At 48.2% G+C, this 20,248-nt stretch overlaps 1 protein-coding gene across 2 annotated transcripts in view; it reads left to right on the top strand.

Moving 5' to 3' along the window:
* Positions 1–682: 682 nt before the first annotated feature.
* The window catches only part of DAO (D-amino acid oxidase), a 40,276-nt gene continuing 20,710 nt past the window's right edge, over positions 683–20,248 (top strand). Inside the window, exons 1-3 of one of the 2 annotated variants that reach the window (XM_081168600.1) lie at positions 683–3,685; positions 4,983–5,106; positions 6,524–6,739. In XM_081168600.1, the coding sequence (XP_081024726.1) occupies positions 6,649–6,739 (91 nt within the window). In that variant the 5' untranslated portion in view covers positions 683–3,685; positions 4,983–5,106; positions 6,524–6,648. The remainder of the gene's footprint in view (positions 3,686–4,982; positions 5,107–6,523; positions 6,740–20,248) is intronic. The other variant, XM_081168599.1, reaches the window with a different exon arrangement.

Below are 20,248 nucleotides of genomic sequence, written 5' to 3'. Positions count from 1 at the left end.
CAACACTTGTTTCTTTTTTAAAAATATCCTTTAAGGCTAGGAAGAATGCACCAGATTACAATCATAGGATTGTAGAATTGTGGAGTTGGAAGAGACGCCAATGGTCCAAGCCCCTGCGATGCAGGAATCTCAGCTAGAGCATCCCTGACAGGTGGCCATCCAACCTCTGCTTAAAGACCTTCAAGGCAGGAGAGTCCACAGCCTCCCAAAGGAGACCGTTCCACTGTTGAACAGCTCTTGCTGTCAGAAAGTTCTTCCTGATGTTTAGTCAAAATCTCCTTTCTTGTAAATTGAATCCATTGGTTTGAGTCATACCCTCCAAAGCAGGAAAAAACAAGCTTGTTCCCTCTTCCATGTGGCAGAATATTTGAAGATGGCCATCGTTCAGCCCGGACACTGAGATCCAGCACCGACGGCCTTCTGGCAGTTCCCTCATTGCGAGAAGTGAGGCTACAGGGAACCAGACAGAGGGCCTTCTTGGTAGTGGCGCCCGCCCTGTGGAACGCCCTCACACCAGATGTCAAAGAGATAAACAACTACCTGACATTCAGAAGACATCTTAAGGCAGCCCTGTTCAGGGAAGTTTTTAATATGTAACGCTGTACTGTTTTTAACACTTGATTGGGAGCCGCCCAGAGTGGCTGGGGAAACTCAGCCAGATGGGCAGGGTATAAATAATAAATTGTTGTTGTTGTTGTTATCATATCTCCTCTTAGTCTCCTCTTTTCCAGGTAACATTAACTTGGTGTGTCAATATAATTTGTTCACATTCTACATAAAAAATGCATTGAAAGCTCAGTAGAATACTACTGTTAGCTCCCTTTAACCAGCTTGATTACCCAGAGAAGGTTAAAGTGCAGTACAGTAATTGGTCTCAAGAACCTGCCCACAATGAATTTGTAGTTGCACAGATTGTGCACATTGTACAGAATGCCACAGCAACACCGTCCGTGCCAAGAGGGCTGGGCATCTACAGCTGCATGCACACCACACCAAAGGCAGATACAAAGGAGCTGCTGGGCTGTGAAAGTGTGATGGGCCTGCAATGCTAAAAGCAAGAGACAGGCAAGTAATAGAGTAATTAATGTAATCGGCTTTGCTGAGTCTCCATAAAGTCCTTAGCCACTGAGGTCCTCAGGTGACCGACTTTCCTCCCTCATCCCAAAGGAGATAACTGATGGCAGAGACTCACCTGCGGGATTCACCTCTAAGGGCTGTAGCGATTGCAGCTAGTTGGGTTGAGGAGTTTCCCACAAACAAGCCCAAATGCCTAGCATTTATTAAACTTGTTAGCCACTTTTTTACCAGTATAACTCAAAGCAACTTACAACAATAAATAAATAACACATACATTAAAACACATACAACTCTTTATGCACCCTCCCTGTCCATGCACACAAACCTCATTTGGTCTCATGGTTCTGTTTCCTGGTCAAAGAACAGTGACAGAATGCTGGGAACAGACTTTTAAAAATACATAGTTGTTTGGTTCATTCTTGGATACAAGAAAAGTTATAATAAGCTGATGAGATTTTCACCCTGTATTGCTCTGACCATATTTATTTGTCATCTACACAGTGGCATTGAATAAGCTATACCTCTAAATCAGGAGTGGTAAATTCCCCCCACCCCCACCCCCCAGCCTCACAGGACCCCACTGATTTAGTTTTATTCCTATTTAGCTTAAATCCTGCCACTTCCCCAAATTTCTGAATTTTTTCTATTACTTTAGGGAGTGAAGTTTTAGGTTCTTCCAGAATCACTAGGTCATCTGCATACGCTTTTAACTTGAATTCACTTTTCCCAGTTTTTACACCTGTGGTCTCTTTATCTGCTCTTATGTTTTTGGCAAGTACTTCCAAGACCAGGATAAACAATAATGGTGATAATGGGCATCCTAGTCTCGTTCCTTTTTGGATCTTACAATCATCCATTATCACTTGATTTATAATTAGTTTGGCTTTTTGTTCTGAATAGATTGCTGCTATTCCTTTTAAAAACTTAGAACCACTTCTGATTTGTTCTAACAGCTTTATCATGAACTTCCAAGAAACATTATCAAAGGCTTTTTCAGCATCTATAAACATCATTGCCGCTTTCTTTTCATTGTTAACCTCCAAATATTCTATTATATTCAAAATATTCCTTATATTCTCCTTCATTTGTCTTCCTGGTAAAAACCCGGCTTGATCTTGATGTATATATTCATTTAGTATTTTTTTTAATCTACTAGCTAGGATATTTGCAAACAATTTGTAATCATTATTTAACAAGGAGATAGGCCTATAGTTTTTAATCTGCAGCAAATCTGCATCTTGTTTTGCAATTACTGTTATATAGGCCTGTTTCCATGTTTCTGGGATTTCTCCTGTGTTCAATATTTCATTCATAACATCTTTCAATGGGTTCGCTAATTGTTCATTTAATTTCTTGTAATATTTTGCTGTAAAGCCATCCGGACCTGGAGACTTGTCATTTTTAGAGCTTTTTATTGCCTCAAGTAATTCTTTCATTGTTATCTGGGAGTTAAGAATGTTCCTTTGTTCTTCTTTTAAATATGGCATATTGCTACTTCTGATGTACTCTTCTATCTTAAATGTTTTTTCTTTCCCTTGTCTATATAGCTCAGAAAAATATTTAACAAATCCTTCTCTTATTTCCTTCAGCTTGTCTGTAATTCTGCCATTTATGTTAATTTTATTTATGGAGTTCCTTTGTTCACTTTTTTTCAACTGCCAGGCTAACAGCTTCCCCGGTTTATTTGCGTGCTCAAAGTATTTTTGTTTTTCTCTTTTTATTTTCCAGCTAATTTCCTCATTTATAATCATTGAATATTGTGTTTGTAATGTTTTGATCACCTGTTTTACTGCCTCTTTATTTGCCTTGTTTGGCAGCTGTTTCTCCTTTTTCATAATTTCCTCTAATTTTTCTTTTTTCTTTTTCTCTCTCAATTTCCATTTAAATGAGTTTTGTTGTATAAAGAGTCCTCTCATTACAGCCTTGCTTGCGTCCCAGACCGTCTGTAACTTTGTTTCCCCTTGACTGTTTATTTCAAAATAATCTGTCAATATCTTTTTTGCTTTTTCAACAATTTTTTGATCATCTAATAAATCATCATTTAATCTCCATCTAAAAGAGATTTGGCTTTCTTTTTGTAGTTCCATAGTCAGGGAATTATGGTCTGGAAAGGTTCTGGGATTGATTTCAATTTTTTTGACTCTTGTTTCCAGTTCTTTGGAAATCCATACAGAATCTATTCTCGAGCTGCTATCATGTCTGTTACTACTGCTTTGGAAATTGCTCCTGTCACTTTAGACCATGGCGCCTGCTTCCCCTTCAGCTGACAGCCAGCTCTTCCCTCTTCCCACTTCCTGAATGCAGGTCATGGAACCTTGTCAAGGCCTGACACAGAGTTCCAGTTTGAAACAGGGAGTTCTCTCGAGAAAATGCCAACTCTTCAGCTTTGGCAGCACAGAAGGTTAAACTCCACCTCCTTCTCCCCCATGTTCATTCTACAGGGAACTTTGACCCCTCTTTCCAAGCTCCTGAAATACATAAGGTTTGTGACTAGTCACCTTGCAAGTCGTTCTCAGGATCCAGTCTGGAGACTGCCTGCCTGCCTACAACTTGGGGCCATGGTTGGGTGAAAAAGCATTTCTGGAAAGTGTATTTTGTCAGCAAGAGGGTAACATTTATTTTCTTTCTTTTGACTTGCTAAAAACAAATGTGCCTGCCTGGTGGTTGTGTGTGCTTGCAGAAAACATTGCTTTCTTTCATTGTTTCTGAATTCTGCCCTTCGAGGGGATTGGCTTGAAAGCAGTAGGAATTGGCAAAGAACTGGCTTGAAAGGAACTGAAAACAGGCTGGGCTTTCCGTATTCAGTTATCTCCTGGGCTGCTGCTGTTTTGCAAATTGGTGAACTGTGGCTTCTGACATGTTAAGTTTTCAGAATTGCAGCTTCCATTGTGAATAATTTTAGAAGTCCCTGCTTCTGAGTCTTTGCAGTTGTCAAGCAAGACATGATGGTGTATAGCAAGCTAGTTTCCTCCAAACCCTTGGAAGACAGAGGACATCTGGTTGATAATGCCAGCATAACCTCAGCATTTCAGTGATTAAAATGAGGAAACACTTGAAATACCCATAGTTTCACCCAAGGTCAGTCCAAGACATTTTGGCACCTGAGTCAAACCACAAAATGGCACCTCCCCGCTGCCAGGGAAAAGGGTACATGAAGATCTGCACTGGAAACAGGGGAGGGGGCATTCAAATCAACCTCACCCAATGGTTGAACTGGGAATCAAGGTCTGGGGGAGGGGGGAGCTATGAATCATGCAGGGCAGCTGCAGAGCCCAGGAGATGCCAGAGTGCAGCCCTCCACCATTTCCTCCCTAGGGGTGGGAGGCCAGCACCTATTCACCCTGGGAGTTGTAAAGCAGGAGGTGGATCTGACCTCCAAGGAGCATGCAACTGTGGTGGCAGCAGCGGCAGGCAGTGCATACCCTGGAGGCAGGAACTGCTGCCCCTGTGGATCCTGCATCCCTAGGCTGTCTCCTCATATTGCTTCATTCCAAACAAAACTGCCTGGACACCCATCCCCTACATCACACATTAAAGAAGGCTGTTATTTGTTGCATGCTGTGCTCATGTGCTCTGCACTAAAGAGGTTCTCTGTTAACTTTAAAAAACAAACAAACCCACAAAGGTGAATGCAGGAAGCTGCCTTATCCCAAGTCAGACCATTAGTTCACCTAACTCAGTATTGTCTACACTGACTGGCAGCAGCTTCCCATGGGTGCACATTCCACTGTGTGTGCGCTTTGAGTTAAAGATCTACTAGAAAATCCATACTTGTTTCTCAGTGTGTTGTCAGCAGTTCAAAATACACCTTGGCAGCTGTGGGGGTGGGGGCTGGGCAGCCTGTGTTCTGGGCGGATGCCTTACAGTTCATGTGCATTAATTTACATGTGTGCCTTCCTCCCCAGCCTGGTGCCCTGTATAAATCATAAGAGCCTGCTGGATCAGGCCAGTGACCCATTGAGTCCAGCATCCTGTTCCCACAGTGCTGAAGCGGTTGCCTACTGGAAGCCCACCAGCAAGATCCTTCAGGTGAGGAAGCAGAGCCATGTGGTTAGTAGCCACAGATAGCCCTCTCCTCCTCCACAAATTCTCAGTCCTCTTTTAAAGCCATCTCAGTTGGTGGCCATCCCTGTGGGAAGGTGCTCCACAGTTTAGCTCTGTGCTGCATGAAGAAATCCATGTTAGACATCTCCTGTATTCAGCATCACTGGATGTCCACATGTTCTAGTGTTATGGGTGTTAGTGTTATCCTTACTCACAGTCCCCAAAGCTGCACCTTTCCTCATAGGGAAAAAGGCTTCATTTGACCATTCCCTGGGACAGTCCCTGGCTGGTTTGATTGTTTGCAGCAGTCCGCTATAAACTACCATCCAGTCTATCTTTCAAAAGAGAGCAACACATTTTCTGTTTCTATCAAACTCCAGCATTACCAAGAATATTCACGTTTGATGGTTGGTGGAGGATAAGGCTGCTATGCTCTGCTCCCGTGGTTGGAGGGAGGCAGCAATCTTCCTGAATCCCAGTTGCTGGCAAGTGCAGGAGGGGAGAGGGGTCCTGGGCTTGGCTCCTGCCTGCTGGCTTCCCCTGGGGGCATCTGCTTGGCCCCTGTGAGGACGGGAGGCTGGACCAGGTGGGCCAATGGCCTGATCCAGCAGCCTCTTCTCCTGTTCTTATGGAAGAAAGCAGATTCTTTTTTTTAAAGCTAGCACAGTCCCCCCCCCAAAAAAAACCCCTCACATTTTGTTATTCTGGCAATAAGCTTTTCTGCCACTTGCAGGGTTTCTTTCTGCTGTCTTTCTCTGAAAGGAACGGCTGTGCTGACAGAAGAGCCATTCAGGACTCTGCCACAAGGGAAGCCAAGTTCTCTGGCCAGTGGGTGCAGAGTTTTGAGAGCTGGGAAGCAGCCCTTTCATGCCGGCATTCCTGTGCACAGAGGGATCTATTGTTAGCCCTAAGCAGAGGGAGCGCCATCTGGAGGGGGTGCCAGGCTCTCCCGGCTGGAGTGTGGCACACTGACCTAGAAACTCACCAGCCTGCATGCTTTTGTGCCTGCCAATCCTAGGGGTGCCATATTTCAAAAAGGAAGAACCAGGACACCCCAAAAGTTGTTGCGCTTTTTGGTAAATCTACCAAAAAATAAAATAAAATTGGGATTAAGGAGTTTTCCTGGGATGGGGGATGGTGTGTGTGCTTTGTCTTGTTGGTGTAGTAGTGGCAGCACTTGCCCTTCTTCTGATAGGAAATGCTCTATAGTGGGGGACAAAAAAATGGGGAGGTCAAGGAGGGGCAAGGAAGTGAGAAAAGTCCTTATTTTAATCTGAGGAATGTTGGAGGGGATGCAAATAGAGTTACCAAGCCTAGGTATGGCCACCCAGGAATGACTTCTGCTATGTTTGTTGGGATTTAATGCCAGGTGCACAAAGCTGTAGCCATTTTCTTCCCCCAGGAGAGAATTTAAGCCCCCCACCATGCGTGTTGCTGTGATTGGAGCCGGCATCATTGGACTGTCCACAGCCCTCTGCATCCGTGACCGATACCACTCAGCAGATCAGCCCCTGGAAATAGAGATCTATGCCGACCAGTTTACGCCTCACACCACCAGCGACGGGGCAGCAGGTCTTTGGCAGCCATATCTCTACGACAAGGGAAACACTCAAGAAACGTAAGATCCCTTTCACTCTACAGGACGGTGGAGTCAGGGTTGGCACTTGGCGGTGGTAGAAAATGTCACGGGACATAACAGACAACTTAGAGGGGCATTTGACAAAACATCATTCTCAGTTGGTTGGTTTTGGTTAGTTGAATTTGTTCTGTGACAACCTGCGAGAAGTGAGCTCACAGGGAACTAGGCAGAGGGCCTTCTCGGTAGTGGCACCTGCCCTGTGGAACATCCTCCCAGCAGATGTCAAGGCAATAAGCAACTATTTTACTTTTAAAAGATAACTGAAGACGGCCCTGTTTAGGGATGTTTTTAATGTCTGATGCTGTATTGTTTTTAATATTCGGTTGGAAGCCACACAGAGTGGCTGGGGAAACCCAGCCAGATAGGCGGGGTATAAATAATATGATGATGATGATGATGATGATATCTAAACATATTTGGCCTTTAGCTTAAAAATGTATAAATTACTTCCTGTGGCCTTCTAGACTGCTGTTTCTACACCTTACTTAATATAGTGCTCTCTGATTGCTTTACAATTTTTTCTGTACACCATCAGTGACAGGTGTACAAGTTTTGTTAAGCAGGTTGTGTCTGCCATTACATATTTTTTATTTGTCTGAGAAAAATTCCATAAAAATCAATTTATTTATAAAAACAAACAAACATAAGACTAAAAGCTTTGGATTCCCTGATAATTGAGGAATTTCATCTCTATATGTTCTCATCTGAGTAGCTCATCCTTACACTGAGCCTTGTTGGTTCAGTCTCCCCGCTCTGCCTGTGCGGCTCTTCAGTGAGGACTAAACTGCAGAGAGGCAAATCTGAACTAAATATTCAGAAAAACTTCCCAAGGATAAGAGCAGTGGAGAGGTTGGTGAGGCCTTCTTTCTGTGAAGGCCTAGACAGGCAGGCAGAAGGCAGTCAGCCATTTTGAAGGGAGTTGGAAGTGTTTCAGTGGGTCATTGTTTCCCATGGATGACACATAAGCAGAGCTGGGTTGGGTCAGTGCCTGGATAGGTGGAGGCCTGGAACCCACACATACACCCCTTTGGCATCCCAGATGGAAGAAAGGCAGGAGAAAAAGGGAAGAAACTGAAGGGAAGGAGCCTGGCCTCTTCCCAGATCCATGTGTTTCCCTTCCTTTCCCAGTGCATCTGTGAGAAGCAGACAGGAAGCCATTTTGGATTAACCATGGCTATGTCAACGTTGTCCAGAAACAAAGAACTGTGGCTAATCAAACTGTTTTATGAATTTGGTTGAAACACATGGTACTGTAGCTAAGGTTAACCACAGTTTAGAGTCTAAATGGGATGCTAAACTGTGGGTAGTTGAAATCAAAAGCAAATACTTCCCAACTCCTCCTTGCAGACATACTGGAGAAGGGGAGGCGAGGGGAAGCATGCCAGCCTCGGTGGGGGTGGGTTGGACTAATTCCTGGCACAATAAACAATCCACCATTACAGGAAAGGCATTGCATCGAGAGACTCATCCATTCTGTTTTCTTTTTTTAAAAAATTTTTTTATTAGTTTTACAGAATTTTTTAAACACAATACAAACATGTAAAAAGACATACAAACACGTATAGTTTCCTAACCTTTTTTTCATAGACCTTGTTTCTCAGACTTCCCCATACCTCTCCTTTTCTGCATCCCAATGTCCAAAGAATTTTTAGCAACTCTAAATATTTCTGTCAAGTCTCTGTCCTTTTAGTCTTTCCTTCAGTCTAATCTTATATCGCTGTAACCCTTTCTTACACAAAACCTCGACATTCTAGCATTCATCAAGTTTGTAGTGGTCCTTAAGGTAGATTTTAAATTTCTTCCATTCTTCTTCCGCCGTCTCCTTCCCCTGGTCGCGGATTCTGCCAGTCATCTCAGCCAATGTCATATAGTCCATCACTTTCATCTGCCATTCTTCCAGGGTGGGTAGATCTTGTGTCTTCCAATACTTTGCGATGAGAATTCTTGCTGCTGCTGTGGCATACATAAAGAAAGTTCTGTCTTTCTTTGACACCAATTGGCCGACAATGCCCAAGAGAAAGGCCTCTGGTTTTTTAGGGAAAGTACATTTAAGAACCTTTTTCATTTCATTGTATATCATTTCCCAGAAAGCCTTAATCTTCGGGCACGTCCACCAAAGGTGATAGAAAGTACCTTCAGTTTCTTTACATTTCCAACACTTATTATCAGGCAAGTGGTAAATTTTTGCTAGCTTGACTGGGGTCATGTACCACCTGTAAATCATTTTCATAATGTTTTCCTTTAAGGCATTACATGCCGTAAATTTAATACCGGTGTTCCACAACCATTCCCAGTCAGCAAACATAATGTTATGACCAATGTCCTGTGCCCACTTAATCATAGCTGATTTAACTGTTTCATCTTGTGTATTCCATTTCAGCAGCAAATTATACATTCTTGACAAATTCTTGGTATTGGGTTCTAACAGTTCAGTCTCTAATTTCGATTTTTCCACCTGGAAGCCAATTTTCCTTTCCTGTTTATAGACCTCCATTATTTGAAAATATTGGAGCCAGTCTTGTACTTTAGGTTTCAATTTCTCATGACTTTGTAATTTCAATTTATCTCCATACTGTTCCAAAATTTCCCAATACTTTGGCCATCCGACCTCCATATTGAGTTTCTTCAGTGCCTTAGCCTCCAAGGGTGACAACCATCTAGGGGTTTTGTTTTCTAACAAATCTTTGTATCTTATCCAAACATTAAACAATGCTTTTCTGACAATATGATTTTTAAAGGCCCTATGCACCTTGAATTTATCATACCATAAATATGCATGCCAACCAAATGCATTATTAAAACCTTCCAAGTCCAAAATGTCTGTGTTCTCGAGGAGCATCCACTCTTTCAGCCAGCAAAACGCTGCTGCTTCATAGTACAATTTTAACTCCGGCAGGGCAAATCCCCCTCTTTCTTTGGCATCTGTCAATATCTTAAATTTAATTCTGGGCTTTTTGCCCTGCCAGACAAATTTCGAAATATCTTTCTGCCACCTCTTGAAACAGTCCATCTTGTCAAGAATCTGCAAAGTTTGAAACAAAAATAACATTCTAGGCAATACATTCATCTTAATAACTGCAATTCGGCCTAACATTGACAATTTCAAATTTGACCATATTTCTAGATCTTTTTTAATTTCTGACCAACATTTTTCATAATTGTCCTTATACAGGTTCAAGTTTTTAGATGTCAAATAAACCCCTAGATATTTCACCTTCTTAACCACTGTCAAACCTGTCTCTTCTTGAAATTTCTCCTTCTCCATGACTGTTAAGTTTTTTTCTAAGACTTTAGTTTTTTGTTTATTCAGTTTAAATCCGGCTACCTGGCCAAATTGTTGAATTATCTCCAACACCCTTTTCGTACTAGTGTTTGGCTCTTGTAAGGTCAATACTAGGTCATCTGCAAATGCCCTTAACTTATAATGTTTAGCTCCGACCTGTACACCTTTAACCTGCTGGTCATTTCTAATCATATTCAGCAACACCTCCAGAACAGAAATGAAAAGCAATGGGGAAATTGGGCATCCCTGTCGTGTTCCTTTTTCTATTTTAAGTTCCTCAGTTATCACATTATTTACAATCAACTTGGCTTTTTGTTCAGAGTATATCGCACCCATACCATTCTCAAATCCTTGGCCTACCCCCATCCCATGAAGATTCTTCTTCATAAAACTCCAAGAAATATTGTCAAAGGCTTTCTCCGCGTCCACAAAGATCAGCACTGCTTTAGTGTTTATTTTCACCTCTAGCAATTCCAGAATATCTATTATATTCCTTACATTGTCTGATAGGTGCCTTTTTGGGAGAAAGCCTGCTTGGTCCTTATGAATCTTCTCCATCAACACTCTTTTGAATCTTTTAGCCAAAATGTCTGCGAAGATTTTGTAATCCACATTAAGTAATGATATTGGGCGGTAGTTCTTAAGTTGAGTCTTTTCAGTCTCTGTCTTTGGTATGAGTGAAATATACGCTTCTTTCCACGATTCCGGTGCCTTTTTCCCCTCTAAAATCTCGTTGCAGAATTCCTTTAACGGATAAACCAACCACTCCTTCAAAGATTTATAATATCTGGAAGTCAGTCCATCTGGCCCTGGAGATTTGCCCAATTGCATGTCTTGAATGGCACCCTCTATCTCTTGTTCTGCTATTCTCTGGTTTAAGTCCACCTTGCTTTGATGAGAGATTTTCTGTAATCCATGTTTATTAAGGAATTTATCTATATCCTCTTCGTTTTGTGGTCCTTGAGAATAAAGTTTTTTGAAATAACTCAGAAAGCAGTTTCTAATCTCATTGGGCTTAGATATATTCTTTCCATCCACTTCTAGGCTTGTAACTGTATTTAGTTTCTGCCTTTTCTTCAATTGCCATGCCAGAAGTTTACCACATTTATCTGCCGATTCAAATGTCTTTTGTTTCATTTGCTTTATCTTCCATTCAATCTTCCATTCAATCAATTCATCAATTCCATATATTGTGTTTGATATAACTTAATCTCTCTCAAAATCTCCTGGGACTTCGGTTTTGATCTTAATTTTTTCTCTCCTTCTCCTATCTTTTCCAAAATCTTTTCCTTCTTCTCTGTTAGGGATTGATTAGCTGCTTGTGCGTAAAATCGTGCTCCCTCAGAGTTTGTGCGACCCCACAAACCTCAGTGTGTGACGGAGCTCCTCAGACATGTCTGCTCTAGTCACTAGTAGAGTCCGACAGTGGCTGTCTGCGGAAGCGTTTCCAGCAAAGGAGCTCCTTAACGGAAACGCGTCTCCTGGACTCACGGCGTGACAGTTTCCGGCGAGGTGTAGGTCTCCCTATGTGAGACTCAGATACCTCCCCACTGTTTTCGCTGGAAGCGTCCCTGAGCCCTCCCTCCTGCTCACATTCCCTCAGAGAATCACTCCTCCCCCTGCTGGTGCCTGCTTCAGCTGTTGAGTCTCTTTCTTCCTCCCTGAGCCCCTCCACCACCTGATGCTCCGATGGCAGTTCCCTGACATCCACCTCCCCTCCAGGGCCCCCCTCACCCCCTCCCATTACCTCCCCTCTGGGAGGTGAAGGGCTAAAACCCCGAAAAGAATCTTCCTCATCTTCAGACGTCTCGAACAACTCCCTCCATCGATCGTCGTCCTGGCTCGCTGAATCCTCTTCCTCTTCAGAATCTGGGAACCCCTCCAACTCCTCTTCCTCATCGGTGGTGGCAAAGTATTCCCTTCGGAACCTCGCTACAGGCTGAGGTTTACGTGGGAACCTCTGATGAAAAGTCTCTATTAAAACTTCGTCATTGACATCCTCTGCCCTAACCCAGGTGTTTTCCAACTCCGGTTCCCCTTCCCACATTACCAAATACTCTACTTGATCTCCCTTCCACCTGGAATCAAGGATCTCCGCTACATGGTAGCTGTGTTCCTTCTCCTCCATTGCTGGTCCCCTAGTGACCCTCCCTTCACTGTCTCCTCTATACGGTGACAGCAACGACCTGTGAAAAACTGGGTGCAGCTTCATGTGGTTCGGTAACCGGAGTCTGAAAGCCACTGGGTTGACCTGCTGCATGACTTCAAACGGACCCAGCCTTTTGGGTCTTAACTTCTTACAACCTCCTTTGAATGGCAACCCTTGGGTTGACAGCCACACCTGGTCCCCCACCCTAATGCTTTCACCTTCTCTTCTGTTTTTGTCTGCCTGCCTCTTATATTCCTCCTTAGCCCTGTTTAAGTTGAGTTGGAGCTGGCGATGAATCGCTTCCATTTCTTCAACGAACTGTTCTGCAGCTGGAACGCTCCAGTTCTCCCCTTCCCCCCCTGGGAAGGCTCTGGGATGGCACCCGTGATTAGCCAAAAAGGGGCTCATCCCCGTGGACACGTTCTCTGCATTGTTGTAGGCAAATTCTGCCAACGCCAGCTTCTCCACCCAATCATTCTCTCTGTCATTAACGTAACACCTCAAATATTGCTGGAGAACCCCATTTGCTCTTTCCGCCTGCCCGTTGGTTTCTGGATGACGGGCCGTTGAGAAATTAACCTCTACATGCAGTAAGCTCATGAGCTTCCTCCAGAACCTGGAAGTAAATTGTTTTCCCCGGTCTGAAACCACCCTCAAGGGGGCGCCATGCAGCCGAAACACATTCTCTACAAACAATTTGGCTGTTTCTTCTGCTGTGACCGCATGTGAGCAGGCTATAAAGTGGGCCATTTTAGTTAACAGGTCTACCACCACCATGATGGCTGTTTTCCATTCATCTCCTTTCCTTATGCGTATCAGGTTGTACGCCCCCCTTAGATCCAGCTTTGTAAAAATCTTTCCCTTCCGCACCCTGGTCAAAATATCATCAATCCTGGGCATAGGGAACACCACTGGTTCAGTCACTGCGTTCAACCTCCTAAAGTCACATACAAGTCTCGGCTTGTCCGCGTTTTTTTTGTCCACAAAAAACACTGGGCTACCCCCCGCTGCTTTGGACTCTCTGATGAAACCTCTCTTCAGGTTCTTGTCAATAAACTCTCGCAACTCCTGCATTTCCCTGTCTGACATGGCATACAACTTGCCCACAGGAAGCTGTGCTCCAGGGATTAAATTGATCTGGCAATCAAAGGGCCTATGCGGGGGTAGTTGGTCAGCTTCCTTCTCGCTGAACACGTCGCTGAGATCTGCATACTGTGGTGGTACCTTCACCTTCTCCATTACTTCAGTCCCTGCTAGGGTGGCTTGGGCCCCTGCTGAACCCTTTTCCCCTTTGCAGTGTTCTAAGCAATGTGCTGAACCAAAGGACACCACTCTTTGATGCCAGCCAACCAGCGGATCATGTAGAGCTAGCCAGCTCATTCCCAAAATAATGGGAGCGCCTCCCAAGGTGGCCACATTAAACGCTATCAGTTCTGTGTGCCTTGCCACCCTCATGATCATTGGGACCGTCTGCAAGCTGACTCCTCCTCCCAACAACTCCCTGCCATCGATCGTGGTCACCTGCAGGGGGTCGCTTAAAGGGATAGTCTGTATCTGGTGTTCAGCAGCAAACTCCTTGCTCATAAAATTGCAGGAGCTGCCTGAGTCCAATAGCGCCTTTATTTTTAGGGGGTGTCCATTTTGCAGCTCTAGCAACACTTCAATCACTAGAGCAGGTCGAGGAGCTTCTGGCACGGGCACTTTCACTGCTCTTTGGCCTGGCTGCAGTGCCCCGATTGTGGCAACCAGGCGTTGGCTTTTACCTGCTCCGTCTCCCCCTGCTCTTCCCCCTCAACAGCTCCCACCATCCCTTGCCATTCCTTCCTCTGGGGGCAGACTCTGGCAAAGTGGCCTGGCTGTTGGCAGAGATAGCATTTCCGGGCGCCCTTTCCCTCCTTCTTAGCCCCCTCGCTGGGTTTTGAAAATGCGCGCGCGCGCGCTGTCCCGATTTCCATCGGCTCTGCCGGCGGGAAAGCTGGCTCAGGAATGTCTGGAATGCAGAACTCCTTCCAACGTTCCCCTCTCCCTTCCCGCCTCTCCAAGACTCTTGCCTCCTGACGCGCTCCTATGGTCAGCGCAGATTTGGTCAGCTGATCCATAGACCCCGCCCTGGGGCTCCGTGACAGCTCGTCTTTCACAGCCGACGAAAGACCTTCTTCAAATAGCATCTGAATGGGTGCTGCCGATAAATCCCAACCCAGTCTGTGAACCAGCATGGTAAACTCAGTCCAGTACTCACGGACAGATCGGCTTCCCTGCTTGCAAGCCATTAGCTGTCTGCGCACCACCCCTTCCTCAATATCGCTGGAAAACATGATATCCATTGCACGAAAGAACTTCATCGTGTCCTTTAGTACGTCATTGTGCGTTGCCATCAGGGGTCGAACCCAGTCTCTCGCCCCCCTCTCAAGATGCCCAATCACGAAAGCAACTCGTGATTCCTCATCAGGGAATTCATCAAACTGCACATTAAGTGCATATTGCATCTCTGTCCTAAAGGCATGTGTCAGGGGTTTAGGTACAGAGGCACGGGCAAGGGAGGAAACAGAGAGCGAAGGGGAGGAGACAGAGGAAAGGATGAGTGATGACGACGACCCGAGATCTCCCAGTCTTTCCAGTGAATCAGAGGATTCACAGAAAGGAGCACCAGTGGCCAGGGCAAGGGGGGAATCTAGAGAGGCACCCCAGGAAGATAGAGCCAGAGGAGACTCAGGGGGGAGCAGCTGGAAATCGGGACCAGCGTCACCGCCAGGAAGCAGGGAAGAGGAAAGGAGCCAGGGGGGAAGCGCTGGCAGCTCACCACAGGAGGGAGGGCAGGAGTCAGGAGTGGCCACACCTCCATCGGGGAGCGAAGAAACGGTTAAGAGGAAAGTGGAAGGTTGGGCGCGCGCGCCAAGTTCAAATGCAGAGGAAGGCGGCGCAGTGAGCAGCCCCGAAAGGGAACCAGGTCCTAAAGCCCGGCGCAAGGAGGCAGAAGGGTCCGGGTCAGCGTCAGAAGAATCCCGGAAGGAAGAAGCCCCGGGGGGTAGAGGGACCCAGAGGAGGACAGTCAGGAGGAAAAGGTGGAGCAAGGCTAGGATATTAAGTTGGTGCGCACGGGGCGGAGACTCAGACGGAGCCTCGCCGATCTAGCTAGTAGACGTAGAGTTGCAGACAGCAGCGTGAGAATGGAAACTGTAATTCAATAAAGACTTTTACTTAATGACCGCTGGCTAGCGTGATCCTCTGTGAGCTAGGATCTTGAAGCAGCTCTGACAGTAGGCTCCGTCCCCACATTGTGGGCATCTGCAGCCTCGAGGAGGGGAGAGAAACAGGCGCCCACTAGCGAGCTCACGAACGGCAGGAGACATGACGGCTGAGCAGCAGATAGAGGACCTCAGAAAAGCAGTGGCACAACTGAACGCCGAGGTTCTCGCATCCAGGAAGAGAGAGGACGAGGCAGCTGCCGCCTGCAGGGATCTCCAGGTCAGGTTAGACGTACTGGCAAAGCAAACACCCCGGCAGGAGGGAATTGGGTTGGCGAGACGGACAGGCGGACTGCTCTCTCACTTCGATGGGAACCTGCAACAGTATCCCAACTTTAGAGCCGACGTACTGTGCGCACTGCAACTGTTGCATAAAGACTTTAGAGATGAACAGGAGAGAGTGGGGTTCATCATGTCCCATCTGCATGGGGAGGCGAAAGCATGGTTGCGCAATTTATGGAGAGATAACGATCCGGCGCTCCAGAATGCGGATGCCTTTATTAAAGCGATGGATGGGTGTTTCTTATCAAGTATTGACATTGATCTTGCACGGAAGGAGGTGCATGGGCTGAGACAAGGGAGGGCCAGCGTCAGACAGTATCATGCCCGCTTTTTCGCCTTGGTCAGCGCCCTGGAATGGGACAGAGATTCGGCTCCTGTAAGAGACCTCTTTTGGGAGGGACTGCACAACTCGATTAAAGATGAGATAGCGAGGGGGGAGAGACCCCGAACCACCCAGGAGGTCGTTCAGAGGGCACTGGCTGTGGGGGTGAGGCTGGAAGGACGTCCGTGGAGCAAGGACGAAGGACGTGGAGGGCGCGAACCAGCCGGGGGCCCCTCCTTCTTTCCCAGAGAAGCAGCACGGGCGCAATCCACGCCTCCGCCAGGAGGAGGAGCCGAACCTATGGAGGTTGGAGGTGCAAGGGCTCAGTCAGCAACCAGAGCCCTAGCACCGGCAGCAGTGAAGGCGAAGCCTCCTAGAGGGACCAGGAAGTGTTACGTCTGTGAGCAGCCAGGGCATATGGCGAAAGAGTGTCCCCAGAGGCCCCACAAGCTTACTGCAGCCTCAGCAATGGTGACTGCAGCAACGCAGCAGGGAGGACCACAGCAGGGAAACGACGATGTCTGGCTGGAGGAAGAGGCACTGGGGCCCAGCCAGACGTGTTAGTGACGCAGTCCCCAGAGATTTTACAGCCAGTGAACCCCCTCCCGCCCAAACCAGTAGTGAGGCTCACAGCATCTCTCCAGCTGCCCAATGGAATCACCATGGACGTGCCAATCACCATCGACTCCGGCAGCAACGCGGACTTTATAGGGCAGGAATTTGTCGACAGGCACGCTGTGCAGTTGCTGCCGGCCACACTGCCCCTGCAGGTTGTCACTGTGGATGGCAGGGAGCTGCTAGGGGGGCAAGTGGTGAAGCAGACGCCACCAATGGTGATGCGACTTGGAAATCACAGGGAAGTCATCAGCTTCAACGTCACTCAACTGTCTAACACGCCCATTGTATTGGGCATGAGTTGGCTGGACAAGCACAGCCCAACGATGGCTTGGTTCCAGAGGCAGCTGGTTTTCGGCTCTTCCTTTTGTGCTGAACACTGCATCGTACCCAGGCAGGAAGGAGAGGAAGAGGAGTCACAGCTGCTGCTAGGCACGCTGCAAGCGATTCCCCACAAGTACGCAGAATTTCTGGAAGTTTTCTGCGAGAAGGAGGCGGACAGGCTACCCCCTCACAGACCATATGACTGCAAAATTGACCTGCTGCCGGGGGCGGCGCTGCCTAAAGGGAAGCTGTATTCCATGTCTGAGGACGAACTGCAGGAACTCAAAGACTTCATCGATCATAATTTGGAGCGCGGTTTCATCCGAGAGTCTAAGGCAGCGGGGGGCAGTCCTGTATTCTTTGTTAAGAAGCGAGACACACCCCAAAAAAGACTCGTAGTGGATTACAGGATTTTGAACAGTGTGACCAAGCCGTCGGACTTCCCCATGCCCCGCATCGACGACCTCCTGGCGAAGGTACGGAAGGGAAAGGTGTTCACCAAGTTGGACCTGCGGGGGGCGTACAACCTCATTCGCATGCGGGAGGGTGATGAGTGGAAGACAGCCATGTTCACGCCACTGGGTACCTACGAATACAGAGTTATGCCTTTTGGACTGCAAAATGGCGCTCACGTTTTTCAAGCATTTATGCATCACGTGTTGGCGGGACTTCTCTACAAGACGTGCGTCTGTTTCTTGGATGACATCCTGATCTTTTCGGAGTCGCAGCAAGAACATGACAAGCACGTCAAGGAAGTGCTGGGCAGGCTAAAGCAACACAGGCTCTACGCCAAGCTGGAGAAGTGCCAATTTGACGTGCCGGAGGTGGATTTTCTGGGCTACAAGCTGTCTGACAAGGGGCTCGCCATGGACAGCGCCAAGGTTCGAGCAGTGTTGGATTGGAAGAGCCCACGCAACCGGAAGGAGGTCCAACGGTTTGTCGGCTTTGCGAACTTCTATCGCAAGTTTATCAAGGGCTTCGCGATGCAGACGGCGGCCATCACTGACACCCTTAGCTCCAAGAAGAAGAAGTTCATCTGGACAGAGCAGGCGGAGCAGTCCTTTCAGGCCCTCAAGCGTCTCTTCGCGTCGGAAGAGCAGCTGCTTCATGTCAACCCCAGCATGCCGATGAGGGTGGAGACAGACGCTTCGGACAGAGCAGTGGGGGCGGTCCTGCTGCAGAAGGACCAGCAGGGCGTGTGGCGGCCGGGAGCGTTTTACTCCAGGAAGCTCAGCAAGTCCGAGCAGAACTACACCATATGGGACAGGGAGTTGCTGGCCATTCATGCAGCGTTCAAGGCGTGGAGGCACTTTCTGATCGGCGCCAAGCACACGGTGCAGGTTTGCACGGACCACAAGAATCTGGAACACTGGCGCACGGCACAGTTCCTGAACCAGAGGCAGATACGTTGGGCTGAGTTCTTTGCGGACTTCGACTTCCGAATAGAGTATGTCCCGGGGGACACCAACATCATGGCAGACGCTCTCTCCCGCAAGCCACAGTATCTGGAGGACGCAACACCAGCGGCCGCCATGCACATCTTTGCACCGACAGTGTGGGCGTGCGCCGCGGCGACCGTGGACCTAGAGGCGGTGCGGCGAGCGTTGCAGGGGGACTCCTTCGCACAAACGAAGATGGCAGAGGTGCGAGGGGGCAAGGCAGCGGCCGACGGTTTCCAACTACGAGATGGATTGCTCATCCGTAAAGGGGCCATCTATGTGCCGGGTGACGAACTTCGAGCCAAGGTGCTTCAGCAGCTGCACGACGCACCCACGGCCGGGCACTTTGGCAAGGAGAAGACGGTGGAATTAGTAGCCAGGGATTTCTGGTGGCCTGGAATGAGAGGGGAGGTCGCAGACTACGTGGCGAGGTGTGACACTTGCCAGAGGGCAAAGACGGTGCACAAACCGCCGGCTGGACTGTTGGAGCCGCTGCAAACTCCGGTCGAACCTTGGGAAAGGGTGGCTCTGGACTTTGTCACGGATCTGCCCAGCTCAAGGGGCAAGACGGCAGTGTTGGTGGTGGTGGACCTGTTCTCCAAGATGGCGCATTTCATTCCGTGTGCTAAGGTGGCCACGGCAGAGCAAACCGCCAAACTGTTCATAGACCACGTGTTCAAGGTTCACGGTCTGCCACGGTCTATTCTGTCCGACCGCGGGCGGCAGTTCATCTCGAACTTCTGGCAGAAGCTGATGGGCTTCCTAAACGTCAAGATCAATCTGGCGTCGGCGAGACACCCGCAGACCAACGGGCAAGCGGAGCGAGCCAATGCCATCATGCAGCAGTACCTGAGATGTTATGCGAACCAACAGCCTGCGACGTGGGTGGATTACCTGCCGCTTGCAGAGTTTGCCTACAACAACACGAAGCACGTATCCACGGGCGTCACGCCGTTCTTCGCCAACAACGGGCGGCACCCTAGAACCTTCCCGGGACTGGAATGCAGGGGAGAAGGGGAGCCGCAGTCAGCAGATGCGTTCGCGTCGGAGCTGCAGGAAGTCCACGATCAGCTGCGGCGCCACCTGGAGCTGGCTAAACACGCATACAAGGTACAAGCGGACAAACACAGAAGGGTTGGCGAAGAGCTCCACGTGGGAGACTGGGTCTGGTTAGCAGCCCACGCAGTGCCGGCCAGGTCGTTGGCCAAGAAGAAACTAGGGCATAAACAACTGGGGCCCTACCAAGTCGAAGAGCAGGTCAACCCGGTGGCTTTCAGGCTGGCGCTTCCGGAGGGTTCCAGAATGCATCCGGTGTTCCACAGATCGGTGCTCACTCCCTACAAGGCACCGCACAGGTTCCAGGAACCCGGAACGGCGCCGAGTCCGCTCAGAGAAGGAACGGGGCACGCGGGAGTGGCACAGGAGGAGCGCATCAACGAAGTCACGGAGATTTTGGACTCCAGATGGGGGGAAGAGGGAGTAGAATACTTTCTCGCCAGGGAGGGCACCCCGGCCAGTGCGAACAGCTGGGTGCCGGGCTACGCTTTAGACGAACCTCTGCTCAAAGACGAGTTTCATGCCCTCTTCCCACATAGACCTATGCCAGCGGACTTTTTCGACGACTGGCTTTTCACGCCCACGCTTTCGGACAGCACGTTCAGGGGGTTCGACTCGGACGAGGAACCGACACGAGACGTCCGTTCCCCGGAGGGGTCACCCTCGGGATCTGTCTCAGAACCCTCGTATTGGTGGGACGATAGGCCGGAGGAGCAGTTCCGCAGGAAGTGGCTGGACTGTTCCGGCCGAGCAACGCCGCCTGGAGGAAGTGC

The sequence above is a fragment of the Podarcis bocagei genome, assembly GCF_964188305.1.
Source record: "Podarcis bocagei genome assembly, chromosome: 13".
Taxonomy (NCBI): Eukaryota; Metazoa; Chordata; class Lepidosauria; order Squamata; family Lacertidae; genus Podarcis; species Podarcis bocagei.
Note: the sequence above shows the minus strand (reverse complement) of the source record. Positions and strands in the feature narration are given on the sequence as shown.